Raw genomic sequence first — 13,659 nt, forward strand, 5'->3', positions numbered from 1 at the left:
ACGGATAAAACAGACTATTACGATTGCATATATATCGCAGCAAAAGCCAGTTTCTATGGGATTATGTGCATATTCGACCTGATCAGTGTCAGCTTCATGGGCAGAAAATGCAGGAGTTTCTGTGGACCAAATTTGTAGGACAGTGTCCTGGTCAAGCTTCAAAACCTTCTTGGACCATTACAGGCTCAACGTGGGTACACCCAGGGAAGTGGCTTTCGCAAAAGCAGTCTTAAGTACTGTGTATGAATAACCCTCCTGTTACTACTGCTTATTAACCCTCTGTAGTAAGTGCTGCCAAGGGACGCGAGGGAAAAAATGAATTTAATACTTACCGTAAATTCCTTTTCCCTCAGTCCCGAAGGCAGCACAATTATCCCTCCCTTTTTAAAAAATATTGGAATTCATGGTGTATATTGCTTATTAATCACTAAAGGGTGTCCTGTGTAAGGGGTCTTTATAGGGAGGAATGGAAGAGTTTTTTATTATGCTAGGTGGTGTTTTCCTACCCTAAGGAGGAGCTCTCTCTGTAGTAAGTGCTGCCTTCGGGACTGAGGGAAAAGGAATTTACGATACGTATTCAATTAATTTTTTTTGGATTAAGGTGACTGTATTTCCTTTACATTCAAACTCTACTTCCTGGTCCCAGTGAGGACAATCAAACCAAATCCGCAATCCACAGAGAAACCTCTGAATAATGAGCTGCTGTTTGCTTCTTTGCTTTGTGTTTATAAAGCGAAACTCTCCATATGCTGTTTATTTATTTTGTCCTTGCTTGTAGACAGAAAGTTACATTTGACTTTACTTATGGTTAGCTTTGTTTCCATGTTGTTATGTATGATGTTACAATTTTTATTTTATTTTTTTATTAGGTGCCCTTTTTCCTGTTCATAACCTTTTCTGTGTACACAATGCTGCCTCTGGGGATGCAAACCTGTGTGATTATCAGCATAATATCAGGAATATCCCACATCATTGTCATAAGTATCACAGTGGTACTGTGTTCTGGTTCCAATGATGCAATCGCTTTTCAGGTAATTTAGCAGGAATGCAAATCACCCCTTTAGAAGAGTTGTAAGAGTTGATTTCATGTGGGAATTTGGCAGTTTACAAAGGGTGGGAAGAATGATGGAAAAAAGGGTACCTTTACCTCTTTTCATCCCCAAAATCTACAATAAATTTACAGATTTACTTTCCTAAGGATACGTTGTCAAATCTCCAGGGACAACCAGTTGCCCCAGATGAAAACCCTTGCAATTTTTTTTAATGTAGTGGATGGGTCTTATCACTGTATATTCCATGTGATGCATGTATGTAAGTGTTAAGTAGACATTAAAAACAAAAAGTCTGACTCTGTAGACAAACATATGGCTACTCTGAACCCTTTACTGTACTTCTTCTTTAAAATGATCACTGGAAAGATGTAACAATTTGTACCTGGTATAGTTCTCTTTGCATTATGGTTTTATTAAGTATTCCCTATATATACCCTAAGTATACCTTTCCCCACCTTGTGAATGTTAACATACTTAACAGTATTTTAAAGTTTCCTATTTAATAGACCCAGTATTAATAATATAAGCATTGATCGTAGACTCTGGATGAAATTCAACTGTAACTACAGCATGTGAAAGTTAACAAGGGCCTTGGACTAAATGGTATGGATCTCAGGGTAAAAAATGCTTACCAAGCCTCTTTACTTATTTTTTCATGATTTTTTGGCATCTGGAATGATGTGAAAGATTGTCAAATTGCTAATGTGGTGCTGTTATTCAAAAACAAGTTTTCAGCCTGAAAACTATGAACCTGTTAGATTGGGTTAGGCAGTGGTAGAAAAGCTTTTTGAGGGGTAATTAGGCATGAGCACGTTAAAACATTAAAAACTAGTACAATTTTGTGTTGCCATGGTTTTAAAATTGGTTGGATTAGCTTGTTAAGCATTGAACTTTATAGGCAGGTGTGTCCAATCATGAGAAATGGTATATAAGTTGGACAATTGCAAGTTGTGCTTCTGTTTGACTCTCCTCTGAAGAGTGACAGCATGGGATCCTCAAAGCAACTCTCAAAAGATCTGAACACAAAGATCGTTCAGTATCCTAGTTTAGGGGGAAGGAATCAAAAAGCTATCTCAGAGGGTTAAACTATCGGTTTAAAATGTAAGGAATGTAATCAGGAAATGGAAGGCCACAGGCACAGTTGCTGTAAAACCCAGGTCTGGTAAAACTTAGGCTGTTACATTTACAAAAGGAGACTCAACTAAGAATTGATGTAATATCTCATACATTTATGCATCTGTCTAATTTTGTTATGATGCATATTGCATATTTTCTGTTAATCCAATAAACTTTGTCACTGCTGAAATACTACTTTCTATAAGGCATGTTGTATATTAAAAGGAAGTTGCTACTTTGAAGGATCAGCCAATAATAAACAAAACGCCAAAGAATTAAGAGGGTTTCCCAAACTTTTTCATATGACTATCTTTCCAGTCAAATTGAACTGCTATCTGTAAGGAGGTAACTAGGTTCTTGGGTGGATTTGAACTACTTATATATTGCTAAAGCATTTGATACAGTACTACACATAAAGTTACTGATTCAGTAAAGGAAAATTGGCCTAAAACATAATTGTACTGAGAATTGGCTCAGTACATTTATAGTATATTAGCACATTTTCTAATTGGGCCAGTTTTGTTGGTGGAGTGTAACAGCGGTCTTTCCTTGGCCCTACGAAAAGAAGTTCTGGGAAAGAAAAAAAAAATGACAATAAAAATATGTTCGTATAACGTCAAAGGCCTAAACAATCCACAAAAGCGGTCCCAAATTTTACAGGAGATGCAAGCAAAACACATAGATATTGTCTTGATTCAAGAAACTCATTTTAAAACTTCGCATAGACCAATAATAAAAAGTAAATATTATACGACATGGGTATTAAGCGACAACCCATTAGGGAAATCGAAAGGAGTAGCAATAACTATACACAGGAAACTCGTACATAAAATTACGGATAAAAGGATTGACCCCCAAGGCAGATATATAATAATAAAGTTAAACATTCAAGGTAAACAATATACAGTAGTAAATCTCTACAGCCCGAATATAAAACAGATTCCATTCATAACAGCTGTTCTGAATAAGCTAACAGGATGGGCAGAAGGCCCAGTCATTGTAGGAGGAGACCTGAATATAACACTGGACCCCAAAATAGATACAACAACAGGCAAAACTTCAATATCTCTACAAGCACATAAGACATTAAAAAAGAAATTACACTTGGAAAAATTAGTGGATGTATGGAGGATACAACATCCTAGAGATAAAGATTTCACGTTTTTCTCACACATCCACAATACATATAGCAGAATTGATTATTTACTGATATCACATCATATGCTAGAACAAACAACAAGATCAGAGATCGGGAATATAACTATTTCAGATCATGCTCCAATTTATATAACTTTGGAAGAAGACAAGACAAAGAAACAACAGGGTTCATGGAGATTAAATGAATCACTACTTAAGGACCCACTTTGCTTAAAAGATTTAGAAAAGACGATTCAAGATTTTCAATGTACTCACGAAAATGATCCGACATCAGAATTAACTAAATGGGAAACGTTAAAGTGTGTACTGCGAGGGACTCTGATCAAACATGGGGCAAGAATTAAAAAGGAAAAAATTAACAAAATAGAGAAGATATTAAATGACATAAATGATGCGGAGCAACAACATAAAATTTCAAGAGATAAAGAAGAATATGGAAGACTAACAAGACTGAGGCAACAGCTAAAAGATGAATTGGAAAAAAAATACCAATATCAAACATTAATATGTAAGAAACAATTCTATGAACATGGTAACAAAAGTGGGAAATTATTAGCCAGAGCATTAAAGGGCAAACAAGCATTAGCATATATTCCCATGATAAAAAATAGGACAGGGGAATTAAGCCACACTACAACAGAAATAGGAAAGACGTTCCACAATTACTACACTTCGATATATAATTTGAAAGTGAAAGAAAAGGAACACGAGACAGCAAAACTGAATGAATACGTGAAGGAGACGGGTCTACCACAACTGATGAGAGAAGAGATAACAAAATTAGAACAACCATTCACAAAAGAAGAATTAAATCAGACAATTAAACAATCACAGACGGGTAAGAGTCCAGGCCCGGACGGCTTCACAATGGTGTTCTACAAGAGCTTATTGGATCTGAGATCAAACATGCTTCAAGCTTTCAACGAAATTGAGAAGAGATCTAGACCTTCAAAAGCACTACTTGAAGCGCATATAGCAGTTATCCCTAAACCCGGCAAAGATCCGGCACAATGCGCAAGCTATAGACCCATATCGTTACTTAATGAAGATATAAAAATATATGCTAAAATGCTAGCCCAGAGACTTCAAGTTATACTTCCGAGGTTAATTCACAAGGACCAAGTGGGGTTTATACATGGAAGAGAGGGGAGAGACAATGTATTAAAGACGTTTACATTAATAGAACAGATGCTATCTAGAAAAGAAGAGGCTTTGATAATATCTACAGATGCCGAAAAGGCTTTCGATAGAGTTTCATGGGCCTTCCTAGAATCTACCTTGAGGCAAATAGGCCTAGGAGAGACGGCCTTAGCAAGGATAATGTTTTTGTATACAAATCCAACAGCCAGAATAAAGATAAATGGAACACTAACTGACCCATTCCAAATAAGCAATGGGACTAGACAAGGGTGTCCCCTCTCACCATTACTATACGTACTAACAATGGAACATCTTTCTAGAGCAATAAGGGAAAACCCCAATATAAAAGGATTCTCTTTGGCTAAAAGGCAATTCAAGACGGCATGTTATGCAGATGATTTATTACTGTATATAACCCAACCAAAATCCTCATTACCAGAAGTAATGGGAGAAATACAACGATTTGGAGAATACAGTAACTTCAAAATAAATACTTCTAAATCAGAAGCAATGCCGCTAATAGTACAAGCACCCACTCTAAGGGAGTTAAAAACCAATTTTCCATTCAAGTGGGTACAATCATATATCAAATATTTGGGAGTCAAAGTTCCAAAAAAGCTGGAAGAGGCGTATGTCTTGAATTATAACACCCTACTACATCAGATAAAAAAAGAAATAGAAGACTGGAGCAAAATCAAGTTCTCTTGGTTCGGAAAGATAGGAATAGTTAAGATGAACGTTCTCCCTAGATTTCTGTACCTGATGCAAACTCTACCATGCAGGATCCCGGGCTCATTTTTTAAGGAAACTCAGAGTATGTTCGCTAAATTTTTGGGAGGGACTAAGATCAATAGGCTCTCAGTGAAAACACTAAATATGCCTAAAGAAAAAGGAGGGCTGGGACTGCCAGACTTAAGAATTTACTCACAAGCAATAACAATGTCTAGGATTCTAGACTGGCAGCACCAAAAAGACACCAAGGATTGGGTTGAAATTGAACAATTAATTACTAAAACGACTATGGCAGGCCTCCCATGGATACCAAAAGCAAGTCGACAAAATATAGATAAACATCCAATAATAGCCCGAAACCTTCTAAAACAATGGGACCAAATGACAAGACAGTACAAGGACCTAATATATTACGACGGCTTATCGATACCAATAACTGGGAATCCCAGATTTCCACCAGGCAATGTTATAGGAGGATTCCTCATACAAACAGACGGGAGATGTACAAGAGCAATAGAAATAATAGATGATAGAGGATTAAAACCCCTCAATGAACTTATAGTCCCGGAAGAACAAAAACCACAACACAGATACCAATATATGCAACTGACACACTGGCCCTATGCTTTTTAATTTGTTTATTAGGGGTTTGTGTTTGGGATTGTAAGTACTATCCTTATTTTGCTGATGATAATAAATTGTGCAGAACTTTTACCACTCTAGCTAGAAATTTGGCTGAGCTGGAGAACTGGCCCCAGTGCAAGTTTAGGAAAACAGCGGGAGCTTAGGGCGCTAAATGTCTGGCTAAAGTTATGGTGTAGGAATGATGGGTTTGGGTGCCTAGAGCACTGGGCTCATTTTTGCAATGGAAGGAGATTCACTGTGCTAGAGGCTGGACGGGGTGGGTTAGCTAGAGCAGGGGTCCCCAACCACTGGGGCACAGACCAGTGGTGAGCTGTGTCGAACTGGGCTGCCTCTGGTACCAGCTGCAAAAACAGTGAAAAAAGCCCTAATTACCCGCAATCACAGCTCCCTGACACGCCATTTCCATGACAATAGCTGTGCAATGTTTTCAAATGGAGGGCACTCTAATATAAGATATATATAGTATAGTTAGCATATGGGTGCAAACAAAAGCCCTTACAAGGCCTCCATACAAGGCCAAATATAGAACAATGTTAACCAAAAAAGGGCCTGCACACCAAATAAACAGCAAGACCACGTGGTATTTGAATAGTCATATATTTTTATATATAAAAAAGAGAATATACATACATATAACAGGGCAAAAATATGTCCAAAAGATATCACAAGAAGTCAATTATACATACCACGTAAATATGGTCAAGGCGTTTTCTCAAGGCTAAAAGCCAAAACGTCAGGGTGATTCTCTTCTCAGGGCAGGTGTATCCGCTTTTCTCTTTGTTCCTTATTGCTGTTTGACCATATTTACGTGGTATGTATAATTGACTTCTTGTGATATCTTTTGGACATATTTTTGCCCTGTTATATGTATGTATATTCTCTTTTTTATATATAAAAATATATGACTATTCAAATACCACGTGGTCTTGCTGTTTATTTGGTGTGCAGGCCCTTTTTTGGTTAACAATAGCTGTGCAATGCCCAGGAAACTTTCTACCGATCACCATAAGTACCAAAATACTGTTTGGACAGTGTTTTGTAAGCCTGACATGCACCCAAGCATCTACATCCACCTCACCCCGACCCCGCTCTTGCTTGAAACTGGTCCATGGTGCAAAAAAGGTTGGGGACCGTTTAGCTAGAGTATTATGGAGAAAATTAAGCAGTGGTTTATTTAGGGGTCAGGGGGGAGGTGTGAGGGGGCATAAAGTTTACTAGCTAAGGAGATCCCTCTGTTACAAGGACAACAGGATAGTGGTAACTTTAGATCTAATTCTCCATTAAGTAATGTAAAATTCATAGGTAAAATAAGTAACCTCCGGCTGTATGCTGGCAAATGCATTGAGATTGTCAGATAAAATGGGAGAGCTGGAGTTAAGAGCTGGTGCTAAAAATTACGATATCACTGAAATCTGGTTGGATGAAATGTGACTGGGATGCTAATGTGGTGCCACTATTCAAAAAGGGATCCCATTCTCAGACTCAAAACTATAAGCCTGACGTCAGTGGGAGGAAAGCATTTTGAAGGGCTATTAAGGTATAAGATCTTGACTTATAAGTGCAAATCATACTATGAGTTTGTGACTGCATGGTTTTATACTTAATAGATCTTGCCAGACCTGGACTCTGGAATGGCATAGGATGTAATCTACTTTGATTTTGCTAAAGCATTTGATACATTATGACACAGAGGCTTAATGGTTTCAGTTATGGAACATTGTCCTGGAATTGTATTTGTAATTGTACAATTGTATTTGAACTTGGACAGAGAACCAGCTGATGAATAGGTTACAAAAAGTGGTGGTAAATGCAACATTTTCTATTTGGACCAGTGTTGTTGATGGAGTACCGCAAGGGGTCTGACTTTGGTCTTTTGCTTTTTAACTTGTTTATTAATGATCTGGAGGGTGGGCATTGGGTTCTGTTTTTTCTGATGATACCGCAGAACTATAAGTTCCATGAAGGATACTGCCATTTTGCAGAGTGATTTGACTAATTTGGAAAACTGGGCTGTAAACTTGAAAATGAGGTTCAGAATTGAGAAATGCAAGGTTTTATACTAAATGGCAGTGTGTTGGGGGGTTTCCTTAATTGAGTAGGCTCTGGAGATTTTTGTAGATAGCATGTTGTCTAATTGTAGCCATGGCGTTTGGTGGCTACTAAAGCAAATAAAGTACTTTCTTGCATTAAAAAAGGCATTAACTCAAGGGATGAAAACATAATTTTGCCTCTTTATAGGTCCCTAGTAAGGCCTCACCTTGAGTATGCAGTGCAGTTTTGGACTACAGTCCTCAACAAGGATATGAATGAGCTGGAGAGAGTTCAGAAATCTCAAACTAAACTGGTTAAATAGATGGAAGATTTAAATTATGAGGGCAGACTGTCAAGGTTGGGGTTGTATTTTTGCTGGAAAAAAGACGCTTGCAAGTAGACATGGTTACTCTTTACAAGTACATTAGAGGACCTCATAGACATATTGCAGGGGATCTTTTTTTTACCATTATAAGGATTGATGACCCAGAGGCCACCCCTTTAGACTAGAGGAACAGAACTTTTTTGAAACAGTGTAGGTGGTTCTCCACAGTGAGGACAGCTAGGTTGTAGAATGCCCTGTCAGATGATGATGATATGGCTGATTCTGTTAATTCATTTAAGATGGGTATGGATGGATTCTTGGACAAGCACAATATCATAGGCTATTGTGATACTTAAATCTACAATTAGTATAGATTTTGGTATAAATAGTTTGTGCGAGTGTATGGAGGGGTCGGTCAGGGTTGCTGCGCCAATGAGTTGAAAACTTACACTAGGCAGCAGTGCCCCACAAGTTACCAGGAGTGACAAAAATAGCTCCTGGTAACTTTAAGAACCGTATTTTCGATGCACTTTGCACTAGGGAGACGGACCCACTCCCCAGACCCCTTGAAAAGGTGAGCACGGAAACGGAAACCCAAATGCCGACCTCAGGATGCCAAGGTAGTAAGAATTGCCCCTGGGGTTGGTTTGTGTATGTGCGTGCACTGGGGATGCATCGAATCCACTATTTTGGATTCGCCGAACCCCTGAATCCTTTGCAAAAGATTCAGCCGAATACCGAACTGAATTTGCATATGCAAATTAGGGGCAGAAAGGGGAAAACATTTTTCCACTTCTTTTTTGTGACAAAGTCACGGGATTTCCCCCCGCCCCTTATTTGCATTTGCAAATTAGGATTCGGATTAGGTTTGGCCAGGCAGAAGGATTCGGTCGAATCCAAATCCTACTGAAATATGCTGAATCCCGAACTGAATCCTGGATTCGGTGCATCCCGAATGTGCACTGAGCTTCATTTGGATGTTTGAACTTGAACGGTCTTTTTTTCAACCCAACTTGTAACTTGCTCACCCTTGAACTTTCCAGTTCATTCGCACTCCCAAGCTGTGCCCATCAGGCCTTCTGTTCCTCCTGTTCTCTGCACTGCATGCCTTACAATATTTGGTGCAAATATTTGTGGGATGTTATATCAGCCATTTGTAAGAACTTCCATTTATGAACCTGTAGTGTTTAACAGCAGCTATTTTAGGAAAGGTTTGTTCATGTTTATTACTATGCAGCACAGGGGACATTAGAGGTCGCCCTCTATAGCAGGTCAGATACTTTGCCTTAGCCATGTGGAGCAGAGCTGGCCACTTCTCATCTTGTTTGTATATGGCAATAAGCTTTGTTCTTATTGGTTCAGGAATGTGACTGACAGTGTTGCTTCACAGAATGGTTATTTTATCTGTTTTGTGAAACAAAACTGTCATTTTGTGGAAAGAATGAATCCTGTACTATAAAATCTTGCTTTCTGTCACAGATATCTATTTTGTCAGTCAAATCTAGCTTGACAAGCACTAGTTAGTTACACTATTATATATTATGTCCAACTTTGTTTTTACATAATTCATTCTGTAAGTAACTCTGCACATAAGTGTGTCCGTTACATGGAGGTTATACATTTGTGAGACAGATTGCTTGTTAAACTGTACAGAATGGAGTTTGTAATATAATGACATCCTTTTGTGCACTAACCAGATTTTGTTTTCATTCTTAAATAGAAATAAGTCTTTTGTATATATTTTTTCTCTGTGTATGGTCACAAATATTATATAACATGAGAGACATTCATGCTGTGTATTAGGGATAGTTTTGTATACAGAATGTATTTGGGACAAACGGCACCCCATATTTTACATAGTCTGATTTTAAGTTTTCTAGCATTTTACACCATCTTGTGGCCCCATCAATTTATAATGCATTTCAATGAGTGCTTTCCCCTGATTTTACACCAGAATTTTGTGCTGGTGTTGCAAAAAATGGCTCTTTGTCCTCTATGAAGGTTATTTTTATTTAAATCAAGAGATTTAAAATTCTAACCAAATGCATATTTTGCCATAGTTCAAATATATCAGGAAAAACAGCACAAACATGTCATTATCACAAGCCATGTCACTGAGTAAACATGAGAGAATGTCATTGAATAATCATGCCACACACCACAAACAAAATCCGCTTCCTGTATTCAACGAGTGCTTATATGTGGGAAAATTTGCTCATTGATCTCTGGGAAGCAGAAATCTACTGAAATCTTCTGAAAGACTAATGATTGAAACTAGCTTTTAAAAAATGTGATGTCAAATCTGCCTGTTAATTTAAATTAAAGTCAAATTCAGAGATCATTGGAAAATTACCATATTGTAGATTGTAATCCTGTAATACATAAAAACTTTAGAGATGTGCATCTCTAATGTCTTTAATGTATCCCTAATTAGGCCTAACATTTCTGGCTGTTATATTTTGTAAACTCAGGCTTCTGATATGGTGTATGTTACTCAAAAAAGTGCAAAACTGCAGATTTTCCATTCATTGGCAGGCCTTTGTTTTGAGTAATGTTCTTAGGTCAAGTACACTGATGTCAGTGCCCATTTCTTAGTACAGGAATTCCACAAGTTTTCTGCAAAATCAGACATTTTGGCCTATTGTCCTGGCTACAAATCTGTAATGCAATATTTTTATTTTGCTACATTCCAGATCATGTGGCAGTTCCTGTGGCATCCAGATGCTATGCATATTGAGCATCATACTATTAACAAGCGGGTGTTCTGTTTTTCTGTGGTACCTAATATGAGAGATAAGATGCTGTAAAATGCAAGATTCAAGTTAATTTTTAGAAGTCTTATAAAATAACTTTAACCAATAACTTTAGCATAGCTGTGCCATTTGTTATTTTGCAGTAGAAAGATATATTTATGATTTTTAATTAGTAACATAGTAAGTTAGATTGAAAAAAGACATACGTCCATCAAGTTTAATTTTTTAATTTTTTTTAACCTGCCTTCCCCATCTGAAGCCTCTCCAATTTGCCCTATCTCCAAAATGGCAATCGGACTAGTCCCTGGATCAACTTGTACTGAGCTATCTTCCATAACCCTGTATTCCCTCACTTGCTAAAGAGTCATCCAGCCCCTTTTTAAAGTTATCCACTGTATCAGCCTGTACAATTGATTATTTAATTCATCAGAATTAAAATTTTAACTTCTTAGCGTTAAAATTGCAATGTTATACTTAATAGTATATGCATACAGTACTTTTCACTTGTATGATACAGTTGATGACTTTGTATTTATTTGATATGTTGCCATATTTCTGTTGTACACCCTTTCAAAACCAATAAACAGATTATTGATAAAAAAGGACAAATCTTAAAAATGATATCTCTTCATCCAGCCAAGTATGATTGTATTTGAACAATAACAATAACAGTGCCGTAACTAGAGGGGGCGGGCCCTGGTGCATGATGCACAGCCGGACCCCGCCCCCCTCCGTACACATCGGCTTTCGCACCCCCTGCTCCCCTGGTAGTTCCGCCACTGAACAATAAGGGAATTATGAATGGCATTATGGATTACTAACTGTAAGTAAAGGAGGGAAACGTTCACACTAATATTTTGATACCTCCTATTTTTTCAGCTTATTGCCAATGCCGTTATCTTCTTGTGTGGAAATCTTATGGGGGCATATCATAAGTATCACATGCAGGATGCTTCCAGAGATTTGTACAGTTACACTGTGAAATGTATTCGTATAAAGATGAAACTTGAACTTAAAAAGAGGCAACAGGTAAGAACTATTCAGTTATTCTCTTTTTCAAGAATACTGATTGCTCCTCTCATATGATACATCAATGCATTTCAAAAGAAAAAGAAAATAACCAAAATCATATTAACAATTTGAAATTTTTTTGCAGATCTATTTAGAAATGATTCACTAACTGCAAACGGATTGCACTATAATTAAATGCAATCAGAGCTGACCAAAAACCTTTTATAAGTGACATTTTTTTTAGTGATATAAAACATTACCCATATGCTGATATAATACCTGGCAGGTTTTCTGACAGTGGAGACCCAACCAAAACTGTCCTTGTTAAAGGGAATGTCAACCCCAAAAATTAATTTAAAAATAATTCTAAGCACATTCATTACAATTTCTTTTTGGTTTTTAAGTTATTTGTATATGTAATGCTATTGAAAGCGGTGTTAGTCTGTCTCTTTCTATTCTTAAGGTGGCCATACATGTCTTAACAATCTTTTCTTCGACCATGGTTCTCAGGAAAGAGTTAGTTTTCTCTACTAACATTAAGCGCTGAATTGATATACAGGTAGAAATAAAGGAATTCTACCTGTATCTGACAATTCAGCATTAACCTATGTCCAGTCCGCCGTGGCCATTTGACGAGACGACAAATATCCATGTTTTTTGCCAATATCAGTCGTCTCGCCTCCCCCCATACATGCACTGAATATCTTGCAAAACTTTGCCATGGGGGCAGCTATTTAAGCTGAAAAAGAGAAAAGTTACAGGATACACAGCAGAAAACAGATAAATGAATCCAAGGGTACATTCAACGCCTGCATAAACAAACCTATCTCACATAAATAAAATGTGTATATAGTGATGCTAATACTAAACTATCTTAAAATCACGTAGCCTTGGATCATCCAAGCCACTCTTAAAGGCATTAATTGAATCTTCCATCACAAAATCATCCACCCATGCTGCTTCACATGAAAGTTAATTTCTTAAAATTTAAAGGGGTTGGCATTTGGTTATTTGATTTTATCTAAGAAAGAAAAGATATGCAATATCATAACAATTTTGATGCTTACATTTCAGCTAATTTAGAAACACACTACAAAGCTGTGAAAAAATACTCTGATCCCTGAAAACTATATCTATTTTGGAAAGTACTCATTGTGGTGAATCCAAAATGTGGAAATGTCTTTCTACTTCAGGCTGCCAAACTTTAAGTTGGTTGTTTTTATTACATTTCTGTAAATTGCCTAAAATGTTGCATTTGCCACATTTATCTCTCACAATTTATTAAATACAATGGCAAATCACCGGATATATGAATGCCAGAGTTCTGAACGGGTTGACACCCAATATGCATAGATACACCAAAGTATGTGGTATGTTAGACCCTCACAAAGACCATATATTTTTGGAAAAAGTACACATTCCACCGAATACAACAATCCAAGATGTCTTTCCATGCCAAATTACCAAACTGCAAAGCTATGCTAAAAAACAATTTATGAACAATAATACAGGGTTAAAAATGCATTTTAATAAAATAAAAAATGAACTGATCTGACAGTGTGATTAGTGGTCAAAATACCTGATCCAATAGTCAAAAAAGACAAAATGGTAACATGAATACAGTGAAACCTCAATTTTGCATCCTGCAATTTTAAGTTTTTCTTCATTTTGTTGTGGTCCTGCCTATATATTATGC

General features: G+C 37.1%; 1 protein-coding gene across 7 annotated transcripts in view; it reads left to right on the forward strand.

Moving 5' to 3' along the window:
- Positions 1-13,659, forward strand: part of adcy7.L (adenylate cyclase 7 L homeolog) — a 155,422-nt gene that overhangs the window by 76,664 nt on the left and 65,099 nt on the right. For 6 of the 7 annotated variants that reach the window (XM_018257791.2, XM_018257789.2, XM_041590126.1 and 3 more), the window contains 2 exons: positions 870-1,031; positions 11,832-11,981. In XM_018257791.2, the coding sequence (XP_018113280.1) occupies positions 870-1,031; positions 11,832-11,981 (312 nt within the window). The remainder of the gene's footprint in view (positions 1-869; positions 1,032-11,831; positions 11,982-13,659) is intronic. The other variant, XM_018257790.2, reaches the window with a different exon arrangement.

This window comes from Xenopus laevis, chromosome 4L (genome assembly GCF_017654675.1).
Source record: "Xenopus laevis strain J_2021 chromosome 4L, Xenopus_laevis_v10.1, whole genome shotgun sequence".
Taxonomy (NCBI): domain Eukaryota; kingdom Metazoa; phylum Chordata; class Amphibia; order Anura; family Pipidae; genus Xenopus; species Xenopus laevis.